This window comes from Oryctolagus cuniculus, chromosome 1, assembly GCF_051225735.1.
Source record: "Oryctolagus cuniculus isolate XC-2025 breed Fujian yellow rabbit chromosome 1, ASM5122573v1, whole genome shotgun sequence".
NCBI classification, from domain to species: domain Eukaryota; kingdom Metazoa; phylum Chordata; class Mammalia; order Lagomorpha; family Leporidae; genus Oryctolagus; species Oryctolagus cuniculus.
Window position 1 is genome coordinate 104155647 of NC_142867.1, and position 26854 is coordinate 104182500.

General features: G+C 44.9%; 3 protein-coding genes and 1 long non-coding RNA gene across 29 annotated transcripts in view; 3 read left to right on the forward strand and 1 right to left on the reverse strand.

The window, feature by feature from the left end:
* The first annotated feature begins 74 nt into the window (after positions 1-74).
* NKAPD1 (NKAP domain containing 1) lies at positions 75-15808 on the forward strand. Of its 20 annotated transcripts, none has more exons than XM_089333893.1 (8): positions 77-212; positions 1267-1386; positions 1951-2027; positions 6582-6682; positions 7909-8088; positions 9325-9474; positions 11725-11778; positions 13620-15808. In XM_089333893.1, exons 3-8 carry the CDS (start codon positions 1959-1961, stop codon positions 14119-14121), a joined length of 1056 nt encoding a protein of 351 aa, XP_089190019.1. In that variant the 5' UTR covers positions 77-212; positions 1267-1386; positions 1951-1958; the 3' UTR covers positions 14122-15808. The 20 variants fall into 20 exon arrangements, with proteins under 20 accessions (XP_051675704.1, XP_051675672.1, XP_069934281.1 ...); XM_089333915.1 differs by having other exon boundaries at positions 189-772; positions 1951-2034; XM_089333897.1 differs by having other exon boundaries at positions 189-772.
* A 197-nt stretch (positions 15809-16005) lies between these two features.
* On the reverse strand, positions 16006-17695 carry TIMM8B (translocase of inner mitochondrial membrane 8 homolog B). The gene is made up of 2 exons (XM_002708437.6): positions 17583-17695; positions 16006-16397 (listed from the first exon to the last, which is right to left on the reverse strand). The coding sequence occupies exons 1-2, from the start codon at positions 17664-17666 to the stop codon at positions 16230-16232; spliced, it is 252 nt and encodes an 83-aa protein (XP_002708483.2). The 5' UTR covers positions 17667-17695; the 3' UTR covers positions 16006-16229.
* A 117-nt stretch (positions 17696-17812) lies between these two features.
* The window catches only part of SDHD (succinate dehydrogenase complex subunit D), a 65710-nt gene continuing 56668 nt past the window's right edge, over positions 17813-26854 (forward strand). For 2 of the 7 annotated variants that reach the window (XM_089334010.1, XM_089334022.1), the window contains exons 1-2: positions 17831-17980; positions 20695-20811. In XM_089334010.1, the coding sequence (XP_089190136.1) occupies positions 17848-17980; positions 20695-20811 (250 nt within the window). In that variant the 5' untranslated portion in view covers positions 17831-17847. Of the gene's footprint in view, positions 18184-20694; positions 20812-25309; positions 25455-26854 lie in introns of all 7 variants that reach the window. The other 5 variants (XM_089334007.1, XM_089333994.1, XM_002708436.6 and 2 more) reach the window with 5 other exon arrangements.
* Positions 21323-23541, forward strand: LOC149128531 (uncharacterized). The gene is made up of 2 exons (XR_016234672.1): positions 21323-22827; positions 23190-23541. It is a non-coding gene; the product is annotated as an uncharacterized LOC149128531 (long non-coding RNA).

Here is a 26854-nt window from a genome sequence, read left to right on the forward strand (position 1 = left end):
CTCACTTGACTTCCAAGAAAGGGCCTGCTTCCCTTCTGCAGGGGTCGGCCCCTAGACTGCCCAGGAAATTCCCCAGCGGGAGTCGCCGCCGCTCCCGTTGGTGGGAAGAATTTCTCCCAAGCACGGCTTCCGGCCTGAAAGGGAAGCCCCCTCCTTTTTCTCCCAGACCGCCTCCTCCCCCCCACCCCCGCCACGCGAGGCTGCGGCGCACGGTATGGGTGTGTTTGTGTGTATTTGTGTGGGGAGGGAGTTTATAGGGAGAGTCACCGGGAGCTCCAAGGCCGCTGGGGGACAGGGATCCCGGTGACAAAGATGGGGGTGTTTTCTCTGTCTTCTACCTGGAAACCCCAAAGGCCCCGTCAGGCACCGTAGACACTTCCTGGGGCCCAACGGAAGGTCGTACCACTCCAAAACGTCCCCCTTCTTTCCTGGGGAGTGAAACCCAACCCCCGGTGTCCGTTCCAGCGGAGCGTCAGCGGGCGATGCCCCGGTCAACCGGGCGGTCCGGGTTCCGCGCCGGCGCAGCCTCCGGCCTCAGCCAGGAGAAACATCTGCCTGTCGGGCTGGGCTGGGGCGAGGCAGCCGTGGCCTGGGCCACGGGTGAGGGCAGAGTAACCGGTGGGAAGGCTCCGTTTTCACGAAGGACTCGGGTGAAGCTGCAGAGCTGCCTTTGAGCCCTGACTCCTTGGCTTCCTGGGTCGATGGAGATCTTGTAATGGAGTGGTTCTTCGTCTCACACTAACAAGATGCCTGATTACCTCAGGATCGAGGGGTGAGTGAGCGTTGGGGTGGTCGCACAAAACCCCTGGTGACCACACACGTGAATATTCTTGTTAATCTAGTTTTCGGAAACTTCTGTACAAAATAGGAATGACGATGCCCCGAGTGGAGAAATTTCGGTCATCTTGCATTTCATGCCTGAAAGGCATCAGTTTCTGTAATTGTAGACGGGTAGTTTCTGACGCTATCGAATCTGGGTGTTACTTCATTGCAAACTTTGGGGTTCCAGATTTGACATCTGATCTGGACATTGATATATAGTCGTTTGCATGAGGCAAGTTAGAACTTGAAGGGAGCTTCATCTAGAAGATAAGAATGGAGATATTATACATTTGGCCTTTGGTACCGGTTTCTGCATTCTCGGATTCAAGGAACAGCAGGATGAAAATATTTGGGGGGGAAAATTGTCTGTACTGACTTTTATTCTCATTATTCCCTAAACAGTATAGCATGATAATGATTTCCATGGCGTTTATGTTGTATTAGGTATTAGAAGAAATCTAGAGATGCTCTAAAGCCTACAGGAGATGTCATAGGTTATGTGCAAGTACTGTGCCATTTTATATGAAAGTACTTCAGAAAGTTAGTGGAAAATGGAATTAAAAGGTAAGTTTACTTTGTTGCCAAAAAAAAAAAAAAAAAAGAGAGAGAAATCCATGCATATGAGGGGTTCTTTAAAGAGTTCATGAAGAATGTATATTGTAAAAAAAACTATATTGATTTCAAATACTTTTTCTACCAAAGTAGACATACCTTTTAATTCAATTTTCCATGAGCTTTTTGAAGTATCCTTGCATAAGGGATTTGAGCATACATGGGTTTTGGTGTCTATGGGTGGGGGGTTGGGGGTGGTGATGGTTCCAGAACCAGTTTCCATGATTATTGAAGGATGACTGTATTTGCCTAATATAAAATAGAGTTATTATGAGGATTAAATAAAAGGTGCTTAATTTTGTGCAGTCTTGTTCAAAGAACTTTAATGTATGTTATCTTCTTTCATCCTTACATTACAGGCTATTCCCCCCTTTAATGGTAAAGGAAAAACTATTCCTCTGACTTCTAGTCCAATGTTTTTTGCTTTACCTCATGCTTTTTTATGAAATTTAATAAAAGCAATGGTAGTAAGGTAAAGGAAATACTTACTAAGTGTTTTCTATTGACTCATTTCAGATTGAAGAATGTCCCGGGTTCCTTTGGGAAAAGTCCTCCTGAGGAATGTCATCCGGCACACAGATGCTCACAATAAGGTGGGAGGTACAACCCAGTCATTCCTCAACACTTATTGAGATCATACAGTGTGACAAGGATTGTTTTAATACAGTTGAGGAGTCCAAAGTGAATGAACAATTTATTATCTACTTAAATAGATAAAAATAGTTTCATAAATGTTATATAGTAGAGATAGCTGCAAAGTACTTTAGAGTACCAAGGAAGGAATAAGGAAATCTGTGTTGGAGAATTAGAAAAGATTGCACAGGGAGCAAGCATATAGCCTAGCTGTTGAGATACCTACGACCCACATTAGAGTATCTGGGTTCAGTGTCTAACTGCAGCTCTTGACTCCAGCTTTGTGCCGATGCAGACCCTGGGAGGCAGTGACAATGGCTCAACTAATCGGTTCTGTCCCCTCATGGGTGACCTGGACTGTGTTCCCAGCTCTCGGCTTCAACCTGACCCAGCTCTGGCAATTGAAGGCATTTGGAGAATGAACTACTAGCGCGCTCTCGCTCGTGCTCTCTCTCTCTCTCTTAAATTTTCATCTATTTGAAAGGGCGACAGACACACACACACTGATATCTTCTATCTGTTTTACTCCTCAGATGCCTACAACAGCCAGGAACTCCATCTGAATTTCCCACTGCATGGAGGGGCCATCATCTGCTGCCTCCTTGGATGCATTAGCAAGAAGTTAGATCAGGGGACCTTGGTGGCTGCCACGGCTCACTTGGCTAATCCTCTGCCTGCAGCGCCGGCACCCCGGGTTCTAGTCCCGGTTGGGGCACCGGGTTCTGTCCTGGTTGCTCCTCTTCCAGTCCAGCTCTCTGCTGTGGCCTGGGAGGGCAGTGGAGGATAGCCCAAGTGCTTGGGCCCTGCACCTGCATGGGAGACCAGGAGGAAGCTTCTGGCTTCAGATCGGCGCAGCGTGCCGGCTGTAGCAGCCATTTGGGGGGTGAACCAACGGAAGGAAGACCTTTCTCTCTCTCTCTCTCTCACTGTCTAACTCTGCCTGTCAAAAAAAAAAAAAAAAAAAAAAAAAAAAAAAAAAAGATCAGGGGACCGGTGTTGTGGCTATGGATAATGGTTCTCGTCCCAACTGCTTTACTTCCGATCCAGCTCCCTGCTAATGTACCTGGGAAAGCAGGCTCCTGGCTTCTGGCTTCGGGTTGGTTCAGTTCGGCCACTACGGCCATTTGGGGTGTGAACCAGCAAATGATAGCTCTCTCTACCTCTCTGTTTCTCCTTCTTTCTCTTTTTCTGCTTTTCAAATAAATAAATTTTTTTTTCTTAAAAGAAGCTGGATTAGAATTGGAGGTGCTGAGACTTGATCTAGCACTCTGATTATGGATTGTGGTGTGCTAACCAGCAGCCTAACTCATTGTACCACAGCATCCACCCTGGAGCTCTCTTTTTGTCTGCTTGTGTTTCTGCCTCTAAGTAAGAAAAAAGAAAGAACATGAGACGCTTTCACAAGGTGGGTGATTTGAGCTGTGGATTTTTTTTTAAAGACTTTATTTACTTGAGAGGTACAATTACAGACAGTGAGGAGAGACAAAGAGAGGTCTTCCATCCACTGGTTCACTCCCCAAATGGCCACAATGGCTGGAGCTGAGCCAATCTGAAGCCAGGAGCCAGGACCTTCTTCCAAGTCTCCCTTGCGGGTACAGGGGCCCTAGTTCTTGAGCCATCTTCTACTGCTTTCCCAGGCCATAGCAGAAAGCTGGATTGGAAGAGGAACAGCCGGGACTAGAATTGGCACCCATATGGGATGCCGGCACTACAGGTAGAAGATTAACTTGTGCCATAGTGCCAACCACGAGCTGCTGATATTTAAAAAGTTATTATTATTATCTTAAGGCATAGAGATAAATAATGAGTTCTTCCATCCACGTGTTCACTCCCCAAATGCCTGCAACAGCCTGGATTGGGCCAGGCTGAAGCCAGGAGCCTGAAACTCAGTCCAGGTCTCCATGTGCTTTGGCCCTCACCTGCTGCCTCCCAGAGTGTCCATTAGCAGACAGCTGGATCAGAAGCAGAGGAGAGGGCCAGCGCTGTGGCATAGCGGGTAGAGACGCCACCTGCAGTGCCCGCATCCCATATAGGTGCCGGTTCAAGTCTCGGCTGCTCCACTTTGGATCCAGCTCTCTGCTGTTTCCTGGGAGGGCAGTAGAAGATGGCCTAAGTCCTTGGGCCCCTGCACCCACGTGGGAGACTGAGAAGAAACTCCTGGCTCCTGGCTTTGGATTGGTGCAGCTCCAGCCACTGTGGCCTGTGCATTGGGGAATGCATCCATGGATGGAAGACCTCTCTCTCTCTCTGCTTCTCCTTCTCTCTCTGTGTAACTCTGCCTTTCAAATAAATAAATAAATCTTTAAAACAAAACAAAACAAAAAAAGTAGTAGAGTCAGGACTCAAACCAGGCATGCCAAATGCCTACCCCAAGCTGCTAATACTTGAACTGTTTCTTCATGGATGGATATTAGTTTATCAAATATTGAGGTTCATTCCAGGCAGAGAGTATCAAGCACTAAATATGGCAACAGTAAAGAATGTGGCATGCCAAGAAATTCTCTCCATCCAGAAAGTAGGGAGAGTTAGGTATTAGTGGCGGAAGATAAGGCCCAAGAGGTGAATTACAGTTAGATTGTGATGCTTGAAGATTTGACTTTTCCTGTAGGCAATAAAGAGGACATAAATGTTCTTAAGCAGTATGTGGCAACATCATATTTGTGTTTTATTTTTTTTTAGATTTATTTATTTGAAAGGCATAATTAGAGGGGAAAAGAGAGATCTTCCATCCTCTGGTTTATTCTCCAAATGGTCCGAATGGCTTCCACGGGGCCAGGCTGGTCTCCCATGTGAGTGGCAGGGGCCCAAGCACTTGGGCCATCTTCTGCTGCTTTCTCAGCAGGGAACTAGAACAGAAGTAGATCACCCAGGATTCGAACCAGAGCTCATATGGGATGCCAGTGTTGCAGGCAGTGACTTAACCTGATGTCAGCCCCAATATTTGTATTTTAGAAAGACGATTATTTTACAGGGTAGGGAATAGAGTAGATGAGGAGAAACAGTAAGGGAGACCAATTAGGAGGCTATTACAAAATTCCAGGTGAAAGATGATAGGGTTTGCATGAAAGTAGTGGCAATAAGGATGGGAAATTTAGGAGATAGAATCTAAAAAATTTGGTGACTGATTAGATGAAACCATGTTTGTGTGCCTGGGTAGATGATGATCATCTGATGGGATAGGGAACAAGAAGAACAAAAAACAATGTGATGAGGATGGTAATGAGTTTGGTTTTGAACATGTTGATAGAGATTTATAGGATGTCCAAACAAAAAAATTCAGAGTTGAAGGAAAGGAGAAAAGTTGAGGTTGGATAGATTACTGCTGGGTAGAGGATATAGGTCATGAGAATAGATGTAGCCATTTAGAAGAGCATGTGTAATGAAAAGCAGGTGAAGACACCGTGTTTAGATTTTGACAGTGAACTGTACTACTATTGGTTTGATCATAAATAAAATTACCGTCTTAATCATCTGAGGTGAAGATTGTAGGTGAAAGCTGAACTCTTTTTTTTTTTTTTTTTAATTTTTTTTTTATTTGACAGGTATAGTTATAGACAGTGAGAGAGACAGAGAGAAAGGTCTTCCTTCCTTTGGTTCACTCCCCAAATGGCCGCTACGGCCAGTGCTGCCCCGATCCGAAGCCAGGAGCCAAGTGTTTCTTCCTGGTCTCCCATGCGGTTGCAGGGGCCTAAGCACTTGGGCCATCCTCCACTGCACTCCCAGGCCACAGCAGAGAGCTGGACTGGAAGAGGAGCAACTGGGGCTAGAACCCGGCGCCCATATGGGATGCTGGCACCTCAGGTGGAGGATTAACCAAGTGAGCCCCGGCGCCGGCCCCGGCTGAACTCTTAAAACTGCCTGTTCATTTGTGTTAATCACTACTACTTGTAAGGTTAGATTTGAAAGTAGTAGCTAAAAAAGGCAAATCTAGCACAGGTTTAATACAGTTATGCAGGAGAACTCAGAAATAAATGTGTTGTTCTTTGCGCAACAGTAGACTGTTTTTCAGGAAATTCTGTAGCAACCATGTTGTTTGTTTTAGGTTGGTTTTAACAAAAATTATAATGTGAAAAGAGACTTAGAGTGTTTAAAGACCTGTCCTTAAATTAATTTTGTGACTTCAGAATCTCTGAGCTTTTGTTTCTTGTCAGTAAAAACGTAATAATGGTATTGCTTTACTTTCTTCCTGTGATTGCTTGAGGTTCATTTGAGAAGATACAATTAAAATCATATTGTGTTTTAAAAACTTGTAGGATTATCATTGATAAGGTGGCAAGTGTGTCTATGCAGATGTTGAAAAGTTTTATTGGCATAGAAATCTACATATTTGAGATTTACTTGGTTGGATTGTTTAACACTTCCCACCGAAACCATAATTTGTTTTCTTGGTCCCTGGTCATAGCCTAGTCTGTAACCCCAAAATTAGTCCAGACTATATTTTCAATTACTTTTTGTAATGTGAATTCAAGTTTTAATAGTTTATTTTGTTTCTTTTTTTTTTTTTTTTAATCTAGATTCAGGAGGAATCAGATATGTGGAAAATAAGAGAACTAGAGAAACAGATGGAAGATGCTTACCAGGGGACCAAAAGGAGAATGTTGCCCAGCAGTTCAAGGTGAAGTTGCACCTCTGAGAACCAAAATAAAGCTCATCTTTTTCAGAATTGTCCACTTTTTAAAAATAAAATTTTGGTATATTAAGGATAGATGAATTCTGTTCTGTGAGTCCTTAAGCCTTCCTGGTTTCATTCATTTAGACCCAAACAAAAAGAGATAATGACTACGATATATATGACTCCAATCATTGTACTTGATCTGCAATGGAGAATTTAAAAATTCTGACTTGAACAGGTGAAAATGCCCAGAGTTCTGTGTATTCTGATTTTGCCTAACAGCTTATAACTTAAAATTTTGTTAGACTCTTACAGTCACTTAACTGATGAGTCATTCCTTTTTTCTAAGAAATTAGTCTTTCATTCTTTCAGCTGTTTCTTTACTCCATGGACTTACTGCCAGGTTTACAGCCTTTTACATATCCTTAATAATTTTGAATGTGAATGTGAAATATTATGCAGGCTTGGCCATCTCTTACTGTGGAGGTACAGGAATTTTCATGTAATTGGAAATATCTCTTGGCCCTCCTCTGCCTTTAAATGTAGGAAAGTAGATGTATCAAGTAATGAGTATCAAGTAATAATCCTGATTTCTAAAGCCATCCAAGGAAATAATTGGTTAATAGTGAGATATTTAAGGAGCGTATGTTTGTCTGCAGGATGTATAGATTTAATATATCATTGGCTGTGTGAATGGCTTCAGACCCGTATTTAGGGTATACATAAACAAAGCAGTCTCAACATAAATACCTTTCAAGTATTTTTTCTTTCTTTCATTTCATCTACTTGAAAGGCAAAGCAACTGCAAGGCAAGGGGGGATGGCGGGTAGGAGAGAGAGAGAATCTTCCATTTGCTCATTTACCTCTTTAATGCCCTCAACAGCCAGGTCTGGGCTGGGCTGAAGCCAGGAGCCTGGAACTCCATCCAGGTCTCCCATGTGGGTGGCAGGGGCTCAAGCACTTGAGCCACCATCTGCTGCTTTCCAGGTTGCACTAATACAGGAAGCTGGATTGGAAGTAGAGTAGCATGACTTGAACTGCCACTCCAGTAATGGAATGCAGGCATTCCAAGCAGCACCTTAATCCACTGTGCCACAATACCCACCCTATTTTTCTTTTTGAAGGTGGTCCTTTGAGAATTTAGAAGTACTACAGATGATTTATTTTGTATTGGTTATTTAACTGACATTTTCAGAAACAAAATGATTGCTTTTTTGTTTTTTTTAAAGATTTATTTGTTTGAAAGGCAGAGTGAAAGGAGAAAAAGAGATCTTCGATCTGCCAGTTCACTCCCTGTATGGCCACAATAACCTGGCCCAAGCCAAAGCCAGGAGCCAGGAACTCCATCTGGGTCTCCCATGTGGATATCAGGGACCCAAGTACTTGGGCCATCTTCCACTGTTTCCCAGGTATATTAGCAGGGAGCTGGATTGGAAATGGTGCAGCCGAGACTTGAACCAGCACTCACACGGGATGCTGGTGTTGCAGGCGGCAGCTTAATCCACTGTGCCACAATACTGGCTCAGTGACTGCTCTTCTAGAGTAGACTCTTATTAATGTCTTTCATGGTGAATACATAATTTTAGTAATTGTTTCTTTATTTGACAAATAAAAAGTAAATAAATCTTTAAAACATAAGACAGTCTCTTTAGGGGCAGGGATTTTGAGCATCTCATTAGCTATTACATTTGTATTAGAACAGTGCCCAGAATATAGGAGGCCTTTAAACATTTTGGTAACTGATTAACTGACTTACTGTCAGGTTAGTAGACTGGTAAGGCCTTGTTCCCATTTCAGTGACCTCGCTACTGTTAGTTGCTGGTTTGTTGGAAAGGGAGGTGTATTTCAGAATCTCTAGGGTAGTATGCGGTGTTCCCAGTGGTGACTGTGCTGTTTCCCTCCTTGTATTCTCTTCCAGTTGAGAACCAGTGAGTGAGTCACAGTATGACATAATCCAGAACTGATTTCATCTGTACCCTACATTAGGATGAGTAGTAGCGGTCCGATTTTTTTCCATTGGACTTTACAAATGTATAGACAGGAAGAAATAATGTCTGTTACAAGTTGTTGGTTTGTTTTTTTTTAATAGTAAGTATCAGGTTATTTTGTTCTCACCTCAGCTTGTTCTTTGAAATTTTTTTTAATATTTATTTATATAAATAAATGGAAGATGGAAGACCTCTTTCTTTCTCTCTCTCCCTGTGTAACTCTTGACTTTCAAATAAATGAATAAATCTTAAAAAAAAAAAAAAAAGAGTTACACAGAGAGAGCAGGAGAGGCAGAGAGAAAGAGAGAGGTCTTCCATCCGCTGGTTCACTCCCCAATTAGCCACAACAGTTGGAGCTGTGCCAATCTGAAGCCAGGTGCCAAGAGTTTCTTCCGGTCTCCCATGTGGGTGCAGAGGCCCAAGCACTTGGGCCATCTTCTACTGCTTTCCCAGGCCATCACAGAGAGCTAGATCGGAAGTGGAACAGCTGGGATTTGAACTAGCACCCATAAGGGATGCCGGCACTGTTAAGGGTTTTGTGTATGCCACAGCACCGGCCCCTGTTCTATGGGTTTTGTGTATGATGTTCTTTAAAGTTCCCTCACAAATTGCTTTCAAATCTAAATCTAAATCTAAACATTCTGCTTTCTCTTATAGCCGGATGCGTAGTGATGGCTTTGATGAAGAAAGTCAAAGAGATTATTGGAAGCCAAAGAATGAAATTTCTGGGACACTGGAAGATGATTTTCTTAAGGCTAAATCCTGGAACAAGAAGTTATATGATTATGAAGCTAACATGCCAGACAGGTTTGTAACTAAATTCCTGTGACCACGAATTATATTTGCCTTGAAAACATGTACTTGTCAAAAATTAAATTGTCGGGCCCGGTGCTGTTGTGCAGCGGGTTTACGCCCTGGCCTAAAGTGCTGGCATCTCATATGGGCATTGGTTCTAGTCCCAGCTGCTCCTCTTCCCATCTCTGCTATGGCCTGGGAAAGCAGTAGAAAATGGCCCAAGTCCCCGGGCCCCTGCATTCACGTGGGAGACCCAGAGGAAGCTCCTGGCTCCTGGCTTCGGATCGGCGCAGCTCCTGCCGTTGCAGCCATCTGGGGAGTGAACCATCAGATGGAAGACCTCTCTCCCTCTGTCTCTACTTCTCTCTGTAGTTCTGTCTTTCAAATAAATAAAAATAAATCTTAAAAAAAAATAACCACCCTAACAAAAACTTAGACACAAGTGTTCAGAGCAGGATTATTCATAATGGCCAAAAAGTGGAAACACACATGTCTGATGAATAAACAAAATGTGGAATATCTATTTAATGGATTATTTGGTGGTAAAAGGAATGAATTATTGATGGACATGCTGCAATATGGATGAACCTTGAAAAGATGCTAAGTATAAGAAGCCAGACTTAAAGACCACGTACTATATGATTGTATTTATGTGATATGTTCAGAATAAGCAAATCCACACAGAAAGTAGATTAATGGTTGTCATGGGCGAGAGGCATTATACCTTTTTTTTTTTTTTTTAAGATTTATTCATTTGAAAATCAGAGTTACACAGAGAGAAGAGAGGCAGAGAGAGAGAGAGTGAGAAAGAGAGAGAGAGAGAGAGAGGTATCTTCCATCTGATGGTTCACTCCCCACAATGGCCAGAGCTGCGCCAATCTGAAGCTAGGAGCCAGGAGCCTTCTCCAGGTCTCCTAAGCGGGTGCAGGGGCCCAAGGACTTGGGCCATCATCCACTGCCTTCCCAGGCCATAGCAGAGAGCTGGACTGGAAGTGGAACAGCCAGGTCTTGAACCGGCACCCATATGGGGTGCTGGTGCCTCATGCCAGGGTGTTAACCCTCTGCGCCACTGTGCTGGCCCCGAGGCATTACACTTTAAGAGTGAATTTTAACATTATATTATGAAGTATTTTTGGAAGAGTGCTCACAACTTAAGAGTAAAATCTTAAAAAGAGTTCTTTATTGTTTCTTAGGGAAGAGAATGGAAGTTCTCTTATCAATGGACAGAGGAATTCTGTTTTTTTTTTGTTGTTGTTGTTTTTTTAAGATTTATTTATTTATTTGAAAGTCAGAGTTACACAGAGAGAGGAGAGGCAGAGAGTGTGAGAGAGAGGTCTTCCATCCGCTGGTTCACTCCCCAACTGGCCGCAATGGCCAGAGCTGCGCTAATCCAAAGCCAGGAGCTTCTTCCGGGTCTCCCATGTAGGTGCAGGGGCCCAAGGACTTGGGCCATCTTGTACTGCTTCTCCAGGCCATATCATAGAGCCGGATGGGAAGTGGAGCAGCCGGGACTTGAACTGGCGCCCATATGGGATGCCGGCACTTCAGGCCAGGGTGTTAATTTGCTGCGCCACAGCGCTGGGCCCCAGAGGAATTCTTTGAATGATAGCATCATACAGTTGTGGGGAGCAACCCGGACTAGACTAAGTTACTGGAATTAAGACTTATTCTATGCATCTGCTCTCCCACAATATGGCGCTGAGAAGGGAGAAGCAGCTTCTACACAGCTGCCTCCAGTTCAACCAATAAACTGTAGGACCTGCTCCTGATTGGAGGAGAGCAGCGTACTCGGCGTGTGGGTAGCAGAATTGGGATTGGTGGAAGAGGACTATAAAGGAGGAGAGAGACAACATGCACGAGGAACATCTAAGGGGAACATCTATCTGAAGGAACACCTGTGCAGCCCCCGAGAGAGCCGGCTGGCGGTGTGCCGCTCCCCCGCGGAAGTGGGGAAAGTGGCCAGGGGGAACCGCCCTTCCACGGAGGTGGAAGGGACGGCAGCCAACCCGGGAAGAACCAGCAGCAAAAGAACCGAGCAGACAAAAGAACAGCGCAGAGTCCTGTGTCGTTCCTCCATGAAGACGGGGAGCGACAACAGTAAAGAAAATGAAGCTGTGTTTGAACTAGGTTGGTTTAGTTCCACTGTTATCTATTTTCTTTGCTCTGTAGGTATGTGTGTATGCATACAGGCACTCCAAAATCTAATTTTAATTTGCAGAAATATATGTTGTTTAACAATACATGTAATGTGTCATCTTACAGATGGGGTCACAGTGGTTATAAAGAGTTATACCCTGAAGAATTTGAAACAGACAGGTAAGGCAAATAGGCTTACTGAGAAAAACTGATTAGTACAGTCTGTATTGTAAACTGACCTAAGTTTTAGAAAGGATATAATATTTGCCATTGAACATGGAGCTATAGAAACAACAGGTGATTTAGTTGGGAGATGATTCTTATTGTTCTTTTCCCTAATTGATGTTTGGCATGTCTATAAATTTTTTTTAAAAATTTCTTTATTTGAGAGACAAAGATTAGACAGATGGAGAACATCCATCTGCTGGTTCACTCTGTAAATAACTACATGGCCCTGGCTGGGACATGCTGAAGCCACGATCTGGGATCTTGTCTGGGTGTCTTGTGTGCGTGGCAGGGATCCAACTACTTTAGCAATTACCTCCTAACTCACAGGGTGTGCATTAGCAGGAAGCCTGAACTGGGAGTGGAGCCAGGACTTAGAGCTAGTGATGCAGGCATCCCAACCCAGCTTCCTAGTCACCAGGCAAACACTTGCCCCCCATTTTGGTTTTTATCTCCTTCTCTGTGGGTGCTACTTTCCAAAACTACCAGTGGATACCTGAAACTGGATAGTACTGAACTTTATAGGCTGCTTTTTCCTACACATACAGACCTATGATTAATTTTTTAAAAAGATTTATTTATTTGAAAGTCAGAGTTACACAGAGAGGAGAGGCAGAGAGAGAGGTCTTCCATCTGCTGGTTCACTCTCCAGTTGGCTGCAATGGCCGGAGCTGTGCCGATGTGCAACCGGGAGCCAGGCGCTTCCTCTGGGTCTCCACGTGAGTGCAGGGGCCCAAGGACTTAGGCCATCTTCTGCTTTCCCAGGCCACAGCGGAGAGCTGGATCAGAAGTAGAGCAGCCAGGACACGAATCTGCACCCACATGGGATGCCTGCACTGCAGGCAGAGGCTTTACCCGCTGTGCCACAGTGCTGGCCCCCCTATGATTACTTTTTACCTTTCACTTAAAGAAAGCACTTTATGGCCGGCACCGCGGCTCACTAGGCTAATCCTCTGCCTGCGGTGCCGGCACCCCGGGTTCTAGTCCTGGTTGGGGCGCCGGATTCTGTCCCTGTTGCTCCTCTTCCAGTCCAGCTCTCTGCTGTGGCCCGCGAGTGCAGTGGAGGATGGCCCAGGTCCTTGGGCCCTACACCCGCATGGGAGACCAGGAGAAGCACCTGGCTCCTGGCTTTGGATTGGTGCAGTGCACCGGCCGTAGTGGCCATTGGGGTGTGAACCAACAGAAAAAGGAAGACCTTTCTCTGTCTCTCTGTCTAACTCTTACTGTCAAAAAAAAAAAAAGCACTTTAACTTTTCTTTGGTATATGTGGTCACCAATGTAACTCTTGTTGCACTTTGAGGCCATTTACTGCTTTTACTGCTAATCCTGGACAATCCATCTGTTAACCCAGAAGGCTACAGAACACTTAATGGTTGGGTAGTGTAGTGAAGATATACTGGACAAAGGAATGGTTGGAGTTGTGTGGACTGGATCCAGACAGTGTGGTAGTTCATCTTGCTACTCAGAATGGCATGTAATTGGAAACTTATGCATTGTTAGAATACTTCTGGAACTTCCCACTTAATATTTTTGGACTGCGTTTGACCACAGCTAACTGAAACCACTGAAAGTGAAAACTGTGGATAAGGGGATTATTGTTCATTCCATACAGTAACTTAGTATGGCAGATTAGGATTGTTATCTTCCTTTTGAAGATGAGGAAACACAAATAAGAGAATAAAAGATAAGTCTCAGAGCAATGCTATGGCACAATTTTGATTAAACCTCAAGTGCTAGCCTAAATTTCCTATCTATAATGCAGAATATTAAAATATACATTTTTATTTTTTTATTAGTAGTGATCACCAAGATATTACCAATGGGAAAAAAGCATCTCCCCAAGTAAAATCATCAACCCACGAATCCCGCAAACACAAGAAGTCAAAGAAATCCCACAAAAAGAAGCAGAAAAAAAAGTCACACAAAAAACAGAAGAAAAGCAAAAAGGAAGCCACAGATGTAACAGCAGATTCATCAAGTGAGTTCTCAGAAGAAGCTGGGGCTTCCAGTACCAAGAAGAGGAAACAGCCACATAAGCGCAAGAAGAAGTCCAGGAAAAAGTCGCTCAAAAAATCTGCTTTATTAGAGGCAGAAAATGACACTTCCCAGTCAGATGACTCAGCATCTAGTAGTTCTGAAGAAAGTGAGGAAAGAGACACTAAGAAAACCAAAAGGAAAAGGGGAGATAAAGTCCACATCCCTGTAGCTAACAATGAAATACAGCAGAGGACAAACAAACGCACAAATTGGAAAGTGGCTACAGATGAGAGATCTGCTGAGAGCTCAGAGGATGACTAAATGGGAAAGAAATACTCTTCCCAAGTGAGACTGGATACGTGCAGCTCTTAACATCTTGGGGTTTTGCCAGTGACTCATTCAGTACAGGGGGTCACAGCTGTTTTGTGCCATCTGTATGTGTTCTGACAGCCTCCTCCTTTTTTATTTTAGCCTGTTAAAACTTGATCCCCTTTTCTTGAAAATAGGGACGCTGGTATTGTTAAAAGGTTTCTGGAAGAGATTATTTTTTTGCAATTAATCACATATAGTGTATAGTACATATATCCCAAACTAAAGGGCCCAGAAAGCTGAATCCAACAATGACCTGTATACACCAGTTAGAATGTTGACTTTGGGGATATGAACGGCTGAGAACAAGAGGTGGAATGGAACCAGTGGTGGGTAGTATTTTGCTTTGTTTGTATCGCAGGTTTCACAGCTGACCTGTTTTCACCCCAGGTGCTTTGATCCTTCTATATTTTGACCCCACGAGTATGGATGGTCCAGTTTATTTAATGAGAAAACTGACCTAACAATGTACCTTTTCCCTTCATGGTAACAATCATAGACTGCATTTTCTAGAAGGGACTAAGATTTTTCTGTCAGCTGAACAGGATTCAGGGCAGCAACTGCCACCTAAATGTTGTCTTCCTTGTTCATTTCTAAATTTATTACTGAACTTTAGATTTTCCCTGAAACTAAGTTGAATCATTTCCAAAATGAAACAGGCTTCTCAGGGACACTACCATTTCCTCCCAGTTTGCCTTTAAAGCACCAGAGGCCACATGATTTCCATTTGCTGTACTGTGACCCCTACTACGTTATTCTTTAACCAAACTATCCCTGAAAGAAGGCTGGCAGAACACAAGTGGAATTGTTTCGTTAAAGGAGAAATGATCAAGTGACATACACTGTCATTGGTTTTTTTTTTTTTTCTGGTTGTCACTTAATGGGCTAAGTAAAAAGCTTCTACACTCACTCTTGGTCTTGGTTCTGCCACTAACTTGTTCTAAGTTCTAGAGCAGGTAAGTTAACCTACCTGGCCTCACTTTCCCTATGAAATACAGAGTTACTTCATGGTAGCATGACTGTTTAAAGACACCAGCAATAGAATACAACTATGACAGCATTCCATGAGGTGATATTTATAGTCCTCACTACTAAATTTGTTCTCTTTACAAAACAGATATCTAATAAAGTGCTTGGTCTTAAAATACATCTTTGGCCAGATGTGCCCCATCCTTGTATCCCGATTATGAGCTGGTGCTACCTTCTGGTATATTTATTTGAAATATTAATACTTTGGTACTTAATTATCAATGATCCATGGTATGTATTTCTATCTTTGGGATTAATGGAGAAATAATGGGGGAAGAAGAGTCTACTTACTACCTCTTAACCTAAAGCAACCGTTTGTTCTTAGAGCAAATGAAATCTTTTTTGGAAGTTTTTAGCCATGTAATTTTTTTTAGCATTTTGTATGTGCTTCTAAGAGTATTACTGATTCTAAGCACAGACTCAGGAAAGTGGGCCAGTAGAACAAGGCATCTCCAAGAAGCTAGTTTTATTTGGACCTTGGTCTTCCCTTCCCATACTAGTAGGTTTATCTCCTTTCCCAAGGAACACACATCATGCCTGTTTTTTTGGGGTCATGTTTACCTTTTTGGTCATGTATAAGCAATAAAGCTGTTTTCTGTTCTTCACTGTTCTCAATGCCAAATTCTCTTCTGTGCCTTAGGTGAAGGCTTTGATGGTTCTTCTAACCCCTTAACTATGGCTTTGGGTGGTTTTTCAAAATTTATAATCTCCCATTTGCACTGCTGCCTTGGTACACATTCATTTCTAGTGATTACTGCCGATCAGAGATCTCTATATATTTAATCCTAAGATGACATTAAAAAAAAGTTGGAGAATTCATATTTATTGAATAGTTCATGTGATATAACCTGGAATCTCTGAATTCCAAATAAATAAAATTTCAGTTTTTCAACATTTGATCTTTTACTTTTTAAAAGCACCAACAGACTGATGATGATGACCTGCCAATGGGATGATGACTTTTCCCTCTGGTTCTTCAATCTGCGTAATAACAAGTCTTTTCGCTGCTTCTGTCATTTTCTTGGGGTAGCTTACTGCCCTCCTTTCTGTACAATCTGGGCAAACCGACCAGTGATGGCAAGAGTAGTGTCAATGAAGCGGTCCACGCAGCTAGACAGACAGTTTTCAGTGCGAGAGTCTAGACGATTCCCTGGCTTCTCCACACATTTATCCCAACAAAGCTCCATGAAGTGATGCACCTAAGAAGAAAAAATAATAACCATTGGAATATGCAGGTAGGTCTAACTGTCCAGTTTCCTATTTTTCATTTTCCATCACCTGACAAAACAGTTCTTTGAATCAGCAAACAAGACCGTCCCATTGGGCTCTCCTCTGTCTTTGCTTTCAAATTTGTCACCAGTATGGTCCAGATCTTCATTTCTATACTGACTGTAAATTCTCATGTAGGACCAGTAACTTTATATTTCCAAAAGCAGCTAGCACCAATGCAAACGCAAGACAGTTCACTGCCTTAAACCACTCAAATCATTCGAACCTATTCCCAGGAGGGTAGTTCTTTAACCTTTCTGGGATCTTGGGATACATTTGAGAATCTGATGAAGGTTTTGGATCCACTCCCCAGAACAACGCACGTAAACCACAAAAGCAAACCACAAAAGCGTATGCAACTACCTGATCGATCATGACCCAAAGACTTAACAACCATTGTTTCTGCTCAATCTCCACGTGTCTCTCCTCCACCCCCCCTCCCCCAAAGGGAGGAGGTTACCATATAGGAGAGATTGTTATTTGGGAGGCTGAGTTGTCAAGTCACTTTCAAGTCCCAAAAGATGGCTATCACTACCTCCATTCAGGAGGCGTAGCTAGGTAACTGCCCCAAGGTCATGCCGCCCGCAAGAACCACGCGGACCCTTGAGGCTGCCTCAAGGGTTCCAAAATCTTTGTTCTCAACCGACAGTCTGTCTACAAGACTACTTCAAAGCCCACCTTTCCCACTAATGTTCTCGTGCTTTATAGTTTTCAAGTACATTATTGATTATGACCCTCAACCCGGCAAAACCCACAGTGGTTGGGTGTGTGGTTTAGCGGCACGAGGCAACGGCGGGACTGAAACCCACATCTTCCCAATTCCCGCTCAGACAGGTCGCCGGCTGGTGATGCTCTCATGCTCTTGCGCCTCCCAAACCTTTCTACTCTACACCTCTTTTCCCCAGGGCTGCACTTGCTTAGCGGGCACCTGAGCACTGCCGTGCGTTGAGCAGGAGGGCCACGATTCGTTTTCTTTGTGAGGGTTACGGGGCGCAGCCGGAATCCAACACCCGGCGGCCTCACTCGGCCGCCAGTGTACAGAGCTCTGCGGGCGTCCGGAGCCTGTGCTTCATCCCCCTCTCTCCACTCTCCAGATCCAGCCCCTGTCCCCGCACCTGTGCAGTGAACTGTGCCTTTTGCTGTTCCGCTGCCACCAAGCGCTGCAGCTCCGCTTCGTCCGCCTCTCCGAGCTCAGCCATCTTCCGCACAAGAGTCTGAGCTCTCCGACAAGCGCAAACACGCATGCGCGGCCGCACGCTCCGCCCCTCACTTCCGGTTCACGCAGCATTTTCCTCATTTTCTTGCGTCGTCTTCGCGGGGTGGGCGGTGTCGCATAACTGCTTCCGGGTTGGTGTATGACCTTGAGCCCTCCGGAGCGAGATGGCGACTCTCGGGAGGTTGAGTGTCCTTTGCGGTGCCCAAGGAAGTCGAGGTGAGGGGCTCTGGCAGCTGGCGGTGCCCCACGCAGCCTCCAGCCGGGTGGAGGGTGGAGTTGAGGACTCGTCTGCTAGTGGTGAGGTATCTAGAGGAGAAAACAATCTCTTCCCATATGTGCGCCCGAACGCGTATCTTCCCCGCTGTGGGTCGACGTAGGGAAGGGATAAAGTGAGAGAGCTCTTCCTGGGAGCTACATATTTACGGGGAAATATTTTGTCTACTGGTGACTCTCCCCGTTCGCAGTCCCTAGAATGCTCCCATCCTTCATCGGGAAAGACCGTTAGTATCTCAGGGGTGATGCTCTGTCTTGCCTATTTCCCCTAGAGTTGGGTTTGACAGTGAACCTTGGGGGGAGCAGTTCGATAGCCATGTTAAATGGGCATTTGTGTTGTAGCAGGCACTGTAGTAAGGCTGGGGCTGGGCTACAAGTGTGAACACAGCATGGTTTCTTCCCTCAAACGGCTATGATTCTAATAGGGAAAGTACTTGTAAGCATTACTTAACACAAAGGAGCACCTGTTTTGCTCTCATACATTGTAATGAGAGTCAAGAGAAAGACTATCTGTAGCTCTGTGTTTTGCAAGGATTTCCCTGTCGTGGTTTGTAAGGAGGTGTGCCTGATTTGAATCTTGAGTATAAAGACAGCCAAGAAGAGCTTTACAGTTAGAGCTACTGGAATGAGCAACAGCAATAGGCAAAGAAACTGCATAGTATAAAGAAAAACAAAATAAACTGGATCCTGTAAGACATGAAGATGAGATGAATCTGGAAGGGAGAAGGAGGTGGAACCAAATCATAGAAGAACACATCTTGAGAGTGTGCACTTTACCTGGTGTGTGAAGGGCAGCCATGGAAGGGTTGGACATAGGTTTGCAGTTTCGACTGATTACTTCAGTAAGGATTTGGTGGATGGCTGTGGTGGGAGATGGAGCAGCCCAAGAGGCAAGAGATGAGATAGGACACTGTTATCGTCTAGGAAAGGTAAAGCTCTGAACTTGGGAAGTAGTACTAAAAAAAAAAAAAAAAAGGAAATGTTAAGAAGATATGTCAGTAATCTTAATAACTGAATTTAGGGGAAAAGTCCTGCATGATTTCCAGACCTGTGGTTAGGCTAGAGTGAGCTGTCATTAAATAGAGTACAGAGCATACAAATGGAATACAAGTTTGGATGAGAAAGTGAATTGAAGGATGATTCCATTTTGTGACCAGTTGAGTTGGAGGACATGTACACATCTCAGTGGAAAGACCAAGCAGCTAGCTAAATATCTGAAACGCTGGAGAAATAGCAGAATTGGAGATAGAGATTTGGATGTTATCAGCTTTAGCAGTAGACGAAACTGTGACTGGAAGAAATGCTCTGGAGTAGACATAGGGAGTGAGGAATGCAATAAGCAGATGATAGAATCCTGAGGAAACCTTGAGACCATGCAGGAGGAGACTGATACGGGATGGTTAGAGAAACAGGAGGACTAGAAGAATTCTGTCAGAGAAAAGAATAAAGGCGAGGCCACCAGTGCCAGGTGTTGGAGGAAGGGCCTAATAAGATTAAGATTGAACACAGTCTGTTGGATATGCCCTCATGAAGATTATTGGTGACAGACCAAAGCAGCTCTGGTGAGGGTAACAATAAGTTTCAGAGTTGAAGAATTACTGGTAAGTGAGAAAGTAGAGGTGATTTAGACCACACTTCAAAGAAGCAAGGTTGGAAAGAGAAGAAAGGGCGTGGGCATTAGTTAGAGGACATGAGGTCAAAGGAATGGTTAGGCTTATTATATCAGTTGAGGCAAAATGGCCAAAAAGAGATTGAAGGCACAGGAGAAGAGTGGTAAGTAGTTACCCTTTTTGTAGTACTTGTAATATCTGACAACTATGCTAAGTCCCTTACCTGTATTCTTAAAATTTTAATTAGAGTAAGCACAATTTCCATTTTACAAATGACAAAATTGGAACTTGGAGAGCTTGTTTAACTTAACTCTTCTCACACTTGGAAGTGGTTCAACTGGGTGCATTTCTATCTGTCTATATTTTAGCAGAGTCTGGGCCTAAAAGGGGACAGAGGAAGTGAGTTCAGGTGTACAAATGGAGAAATTGGTCTTAGAAGGTTGTAGATGAAGTTCCTAAGGGAGCTTGAATTTCTTGGGGGCAAAAACCTTGTCATTTATCTCTCTGGCTCTGGAGCAGAGCTTAGTCTTACACATAGTAAATGTTTGTTGACTGAATAGATGAATAAATTGAAAGTGAAACAAGCTAACATTTATTTTAAAGATGATTTATTTGAAAGGCAGAGTTACAAAGAGAGAAGGAGAAACAGCATGAGAGCTCTTTTCATCTGTTGGTTCACTCCCCAAATGACCACAAGCTGAAGGCCAAAGCTAGGAGCCACGGGCTTCTTCGGGTGTCTCGTGTGGGTACAGGGGCCCACACACTTGTGCCATCCTCCACTGCTTTCCCAGCTGCATCAGCAGGGACCTGGGTGGGAAGTGGAGCAGCTGGGATACGAACCAGTGCCCACATGGGATGCCAGCATTGCAGGCATTGGGTTAACCCACTGTGCCACAATGTGAACCCCTATTGTTTACTTTTAAGAAGTTAGTAAAAATGAGGCTCTTTTCATAAGTGATTCATTGATTGCTCAGTCTTCACAGTATCCTAGTGCAATAGGTACTGCCTTCATTTTACAGTTTAGATGTCATTCCCTACATAGGGTTGATTAGCTCGCTTGGGATTGTTTAGAAAGTCTTTCAGTTCTGTGAAAGGAGAGGTGCTTATGTGGTGCTCCTGTTTCCTCAGCTGTGTTCCTCCGAAGCCTGGTGGTGAGACCCACTCACGTCGCAGCATTTCTCCAGGACCGGCCTTCCCCAGGATGGTGTGGAGTGCAGCATATTCACCTGTCACCAAGTCGCCACTGTATGTTCTCTGGGCTACAGCTATCTTCACTTTGGCTGATTGTTACGCCTGCAACAGGCCTTGATTCCTGTTGGTGGGACTCTTGTGTCTAGTTCTGTTAAATGAAAACCTAGTTTATAATGCCACTGTGGGTGGATAGTGCCATTTACTTTCATAAAGACTTTCTGGCCTAAGTCAAGTAACTCTAGGAAGACTGCTTGATATAGTTGAGTCATTCTTATTTGTTTCATTAATGTAGAAAAGCCAGGTATGGGGAACGGAGAATACTAGGTAATGTAGAGACTGCATCATGTGTACTTATTGTCATTGACTTACTCAGTTTTTTGGCTTGACTTTAAAACTAGGTCATTTTCTAAATGAGTTTTGTATGGATTTTAGTCTTAGAAATGGGTAGGATATTTCCCCTCCCTCCTCCTTCCCTCTCTCTGGCTGTCACATTTAAGAAAAGAGAGAGAGAAAATCCATAGGTGAATAATGAGCTAACTGTGCTTCAGTTTTTTTTTTTTTTTTTGACAGGCAGAGTGGACAGTGAGAGAGAGAGACAGAGAGAAAGGTCTTCCTTTGCCGTTGGTTCACCCTCCAATGGCCGCCGTGGCCGGCGCGCTGCGGCCGGCGCACCGCGCTGATCCGATGGCAGGAGCCAGGAGCCAGGTGCTTTTCCTGGTCTCCCATGGGGTGCAGGGCCCAAGCACCTGGGCCATCCTCCACTGCACTCCCTGGCCACAGCAGAGGGCTGGCCTGGAAGAGGGGCAACCGGGACTAGAACCCGGTGTGCCAGCGCCGCTAGGCGGAGGATTAGCCTAGTGAGCCGCGGCACCGGCCTTTTTTTTTGTTTGTTTGTTTGTTTTGACAGGCAGAGTGGACAGTGAGAGAGAGAGAGACACAGAGAGAAAGGTCTTTTTGCCGTTGGTTCACCCTCCAATGGCTGGCGCGCTGCGGCTAGCGCACCGCGCTGATCCGAAGGCAGGAGCCAGGAGCCAGGTGCTTTTCCTGGTCTCCCATGGGGTGCAGGGCCCAAGCACCTGAGCCATCCTCCACTGCCTTCCCTGGCCACAGCAGAGAGCTGGCCTGGAAGAGGGGCAACCGGGAGAGAATCCGGCGCCCCGACCGGGACTAGAACCCGGTGTGCCGGCGCCGCAAGGCAGAGGATTAGCCTAGTGAGCCGCGGCGCTGGCCTGTGCTTCAGTTTTTAAAGTCTGGAGAGATCAGACTTCTTGATACTTCAGTTGGTCACTTAAGAGTTGCATCAGTTCCAAGGGGTTAGCCAAGTATACTTTTTCTACTCTTTAGGACTTTTTATCTATGAAAAATTTCTGTTCTGGATTCGTTTGCCTCTTTCAGTTAAATTTAGCAGACACTTTAACTTGGGAGTGTGTGGAGCTGAAGAAGAGCCCCTGCAGTTGCGTATGTTTTTATGAGTGCCTGTGTGCATTGTCCAGGAAAGAAGCTCATTCTTGTACGACATTGGCAGAGGAATCTACAACCAAAAGAGGCACTCAGATGCTTAAAGCTCATATGGTTTTTCACATGTTTAAAAAAAGTTTCCATGTTCTGTCTGTTTTGGACTTATTTGTGAGTAATGAGACATGGAAGAACCATGATCATTTTTTTTTTTAATTTGACAGGTAGAGTTATAGACAGAGAGAGAGAAAGGTCTTCCTTCCATTGGTTCACCCCTCAAATGGCTACTACGGTCAGTGCACTGAGCCGATCTGAAGCCAGGAGCCAGGTGCTTCCTCCTGGTCTCCCATGCGGGTGCAGGAGCCCAAACACTTGGGCCATCCTCCACTGCCTTCCCGGGCCACAGCAGAGAGCTGGACTGGAAGAGGAGCAACTGGGACTAGAACCTGGCGCCCATATGGGATGCCAGTGCCACAGGTGGAGGATTAACCAAGTGAGCCACAGCGCCGGCCCCAGGGCCATGATCTTAAACCCTGCCCTGACATTTGCTTCCTTGAGTTGAGTGGATTAACCTTCTTTGGGGGAGGCTGTTATATTTCTTTCAAAGATTAAAAGGTGTGAATTTAGCCGGCGCCGTGGCTCAATAGGCTAATCCTCCACCTTGCGGCGCCGGCACACCGGGTTCTAGTCCCGGTCGGGGCACCGGATTCTGTCCAGGTTGCCCCTCTTCCAGGCCAGCTCTCTGCTATGGCCAGGGAGTGCAGTGGAGGATGGCCCAGGTGCTTGGGCCCTGCACCCCATGGGAGACTAGGAAAAGCACCTGGATCCTGGCTCCTGCCATCAGATCAGCGCGGTGCGCCGGCTGCAGCGGCGGCCATTGGAGGGTGAACCAACGGCAAAAAGGAAGACCTTTCTCTCTCTGTCTCTCTCTCACTGTCCACTCTGCCTGTCAAAAAAAAAAAAAAAATCAACAAAAGGTGTGAATTTTAATTTTTTTAAAGACATTGTGCTTATCTGTGAAAATGACGCTATTCTTTTTTTTTTTTTCCCCAAGAGATAAAGAGAGGGCATGCTCCTAGGATCTGCTGGTTCTCTCCTTTAGATGCCTGCAGAGGCCCTAGGCCAGGGATCAAACCAAGAGCCAGGAACTCAATCTCAGTCTCACATGTGGGAGACAGGAACCCAACTACTTGAGCCATCAATGCTGCCTCCCAGTGTCTGCATTCTTAGAGAACTAAAGTCAGGAGCAACCAGGCCTGGGAATAGAACCCAGGTACTCAAACGTGAGATGTCGGTTTCTTGGGGTCAGCACTTTGGTACAGCAGATTAAGCCTCAGCCTGCAGCATCGGCATCCCATATGGGCACTGGTTCGAGTCCCTGATGCTCACTTCCAATTCAGCTCCCTGCTAATGCACCTGGGAAAGCAGTAGAAGATGACCCAAGTCCCTGAGCCCCTGCACCCATGTAGGAGATCTGGATAACGCTACTGGCTGAAGCTCCTGGCTTCGGCCTGGCCCAGTCCCAGTCATTGTGGTCATTTAGGGAGTAGACCAGCAGATCTACCTCTCTGTCTCTCCTCTCTCTCTCACTCTACCTTTAAAAATAAATGAATTAATTTAAAAAAAGAGAGCGATATGGGTTTCTTAACCAGCAGCTTTACTACACCAAATGTGCATGGTTTAGGAATAAATAAATAATGTTTAGGAATTCATCAGACATTAGTAATTTATAAGGTAGATGTCCATTTTACTGAAGTCCAGGCATGGCTTAATTCTGCAAAGGCATTTCATTACTTGCTGGCCTTTAAGCAAAGCGGATTTGTCTTCTAATCAATACATGCAGGCTCCAAGATACTCTTGTGCTAAAAGACTTTAAAGAGGGATAACATCTCTGTCACTTACTTTTTTTTTTTTGGACAGGCAGAGTGGACAGTGAGAGAGACAGACAGAAAGGTCTTCCTTTTGCCATTGGTTCGCCCCTCAATGGCTGCCGCAGCCAGCGAGCTGCAGCTGGCGCACCGCGCTGATCCGAAGCCAGGAGCGAGATGCCTCTCCTGGTCTCCCATGCAGGTGCAGGGCCCAAGCACTTGGGCCATCCTCCATAGCAGAGAGCTGGACAGGAAGAGGAGTGACCGGGACAGAATCCAACGCCCTGACTAGGACTAGAATCTGGTGTGCCAGCACCGCAGGCGGAGGATTAGCCTATTGAACCGCAGTGCCGGCCTGTCAGTTACTTTTTAAAATATGAATGTCTTTATGCTCAGGATTAAATCTTACAGTATATTGTTGGCCTTTTTTTTTTTATAAGATTTATTTATTTATTTGAAAAAGAGAGAGGGAAACACATAGAGAAAATTTTCTTTCTTTTTTTTTTTAAAGATTTATTTATTTATTTGAGAGGTAGAGTTACAGACGGTGAGAGGGAGAGACAGAGAGAGAGAGGTCTTCCATCTTCTGGTTCATTCCCCAAATGGCCACAATGGCCGGAGCTGTGCCAGTCCAAAGCCAGGAGCCAGGAGCTTCTTCCAGATCTCCCACACGGGTGCAGGGGCCCAAGGACTTGGGCCATCTTCTACTGCTTTCCCAGGCCTCAGCAGGGAGCTGGATGGGAAGAGGAACAGCTAGGACTAGAATCGGTGCCCATATGGGATGCCAGCTCCGCAGGCGGAGGATTAACCTACTGTGCCACAGTGCTGCCGCCCCCCCCCCCCTTTTTTTTTTAAAGGAGAGAAAAATTTTCCATCCACTCGTTCACTTCCAAAATGGCTACAACGGCTGGGACAAGGCCAGACCAAAGCCAGGAGCCAGGAGCTTCTTCCAGGTCTATCACACAGGTGCAGGGGCCCAGGGACTTAGGCCATCCTTTGCTTGCCCAGGTGCATTAGCAGGGAGCTGGATTGGAAGTGGAGCAGCTGGGACATGAACTGGCACCCATATGGGATGCTGGTACTACAGGCAACAGCTTAACATGTAGTGCCACAGTGCCCACCCTATATTACTTGCCACTCTGTCAGTTTGGGCAGTTTTGTGGAAGATGCTGAAAGTGAGAGATGTGTGTTTCTCCCCTCAACTCTCATGAATCTGGTTCTTTTTGTAGCTGGTTCCAAGGCTGCATCCCTCCACTGGACTGGCGAGAGAGTTGTCAGTGTTTTGCTCCTGGGCTTGCTTCCAGCTGCTTATTTGAATCCATGCTCTGCAATGGACTACTCCTTGGCTGCAGTTCTGTCTCTGCATAGTCACTGGCAAGTACACTTTGTCTGCCTAGTTCATTTACTGTGAATTTGGCTCATATATTGCAAATGAAGGAGGAGTTTATTGAAATATTCAATATCCAGAGAAAACTTATAAATGTGTATGAAACACCCACGTGTTCAGATTTATATATCCACTTGCCTATTTGATGTCTTTATTTGCATATCTAGTAGGCATTTCGAATGTTACATTGATAAAACGAAGTTGATGATTGCTTCCAAATCTGATCTCCTGCATTCTTGCCCAGCTAAGTTAATGGCATTTGCATTCTTCTGTTTGTTCAAGGCCCAAACCTAGTCATCATCCTTGACTCTGAGAGTATCTCCTTAATGGCCGGCTTTGTGTCTATTTCCAACACAGCAGCCCTCATAATCCTATGTACATAAGACATCTCAACACCCATCTTTGTTTTTTCAATTTACTCTAAAACTAGAATTGCAGTGGCTTACACACTCTGTGAGTTCCCTGGCCCTGCCCATTTCTTCCCTCATCTCTAGCTACGTGTCTCTCATTGATCCCTCATTCATGCTGGCTTCCTCAACATCCCTCAGAAATGCCAGGGACATTTTAGGCCTGGGGCTTTACTCTTCCTTTTGCCTGAAACTCTCTTTAGTTACATTCTTGGCTTCTTCCCTCATCTCCTTCAGATCTTAATTGTTGCCCTCTCAACAAAGCCTTCCCTAACCAATTAAAATTGCAGTATCCTTTTTGACATTCTCTCTCTCTCTTTCTCAGAAGTACTTACTGCCTTCTAATATGATTACTACATGATCTGTTTATTATTTGATGTACTATTTGGCATTCCCTGACTCCTCTCACCTCCAGAATAAAAGTACCGATAGAGAAAATCACAAAATCGAATGTAGGGCTAATGAATAAGGGTCTATTAGTCCGTTTAGTGTTGTTATAACAAAAAACCCAAGCTAGATAATTTTTCAGGAAACGGAGTTTATTGAACTCACAGTACGGGTGGTCCAAGACCGTGATGCCAGCTTCTGCTCAGCCCTGGTGAGGGCTTTCTGGCTTTATCCTAACGCGGTAAGCAGCAGCACGGTGAGAGTGCATGCGACAGAGAAGTCACATGGCGAGTCGGAAGGCAGGAAGGATTCTTATAACAATTACTCATGGAACTGAGTGGGAGGAGGGGGTCCTGAGAGATCTACATTAATATTTTCCAAGGGTAGTGCCCCCGCTGATCTCGCCACCTTCCATTAAGTCCTTCCACTTAAAGGTGCCCCATCATTCAGCGTCACACTCTGAGGACTAAGCTTCCTGCACACAGACCTTTGATGGACACATTCAAACCATAACCAAACTAGAGCATCGGGGAATATCAGCCAACTCAAAAAATCAAACTTCACCACCCTATTCCGGAAGCCTCCTTCTTGTG

Coding starts and splice junctions, on each gene's coding strand:
- NKAPD1 (XM_051819712.3), top strand. CDS start 1,959: ATGTCCCGGGTTCCTTTGGGAAAAGTCCTCCTGAGGAATGTCATCCGG. Junction 8,089..9,324: donor CATCTTCCACTGTTTCCCAG/GTATATTAGCAG, acceptor TTTCTCTTATAG/CCGGATGCGTAGTGATGGCT. Junction 11,779..13,619: donor GAAGAATTTGAAACAGACAG/GTAAGGCAAATA, acceptor TTTTTTTATTAG/TAGTGATCACCAAGATATTA.
- TIMM8B (XM_002708437.6), bottom strand. CDS start 17,666: ATGGCTGAGCTCGGAGAGGCGGACGAAGCGGAGCTGCAGCGCTTGGTG. Junction 16,398..17,582: donor AGGCACAGTTCACTGCACAG/GTGCGGGGACAG, acceptor TTTTCTTCTTAG/GTGCATCACTTCATGGAGCT.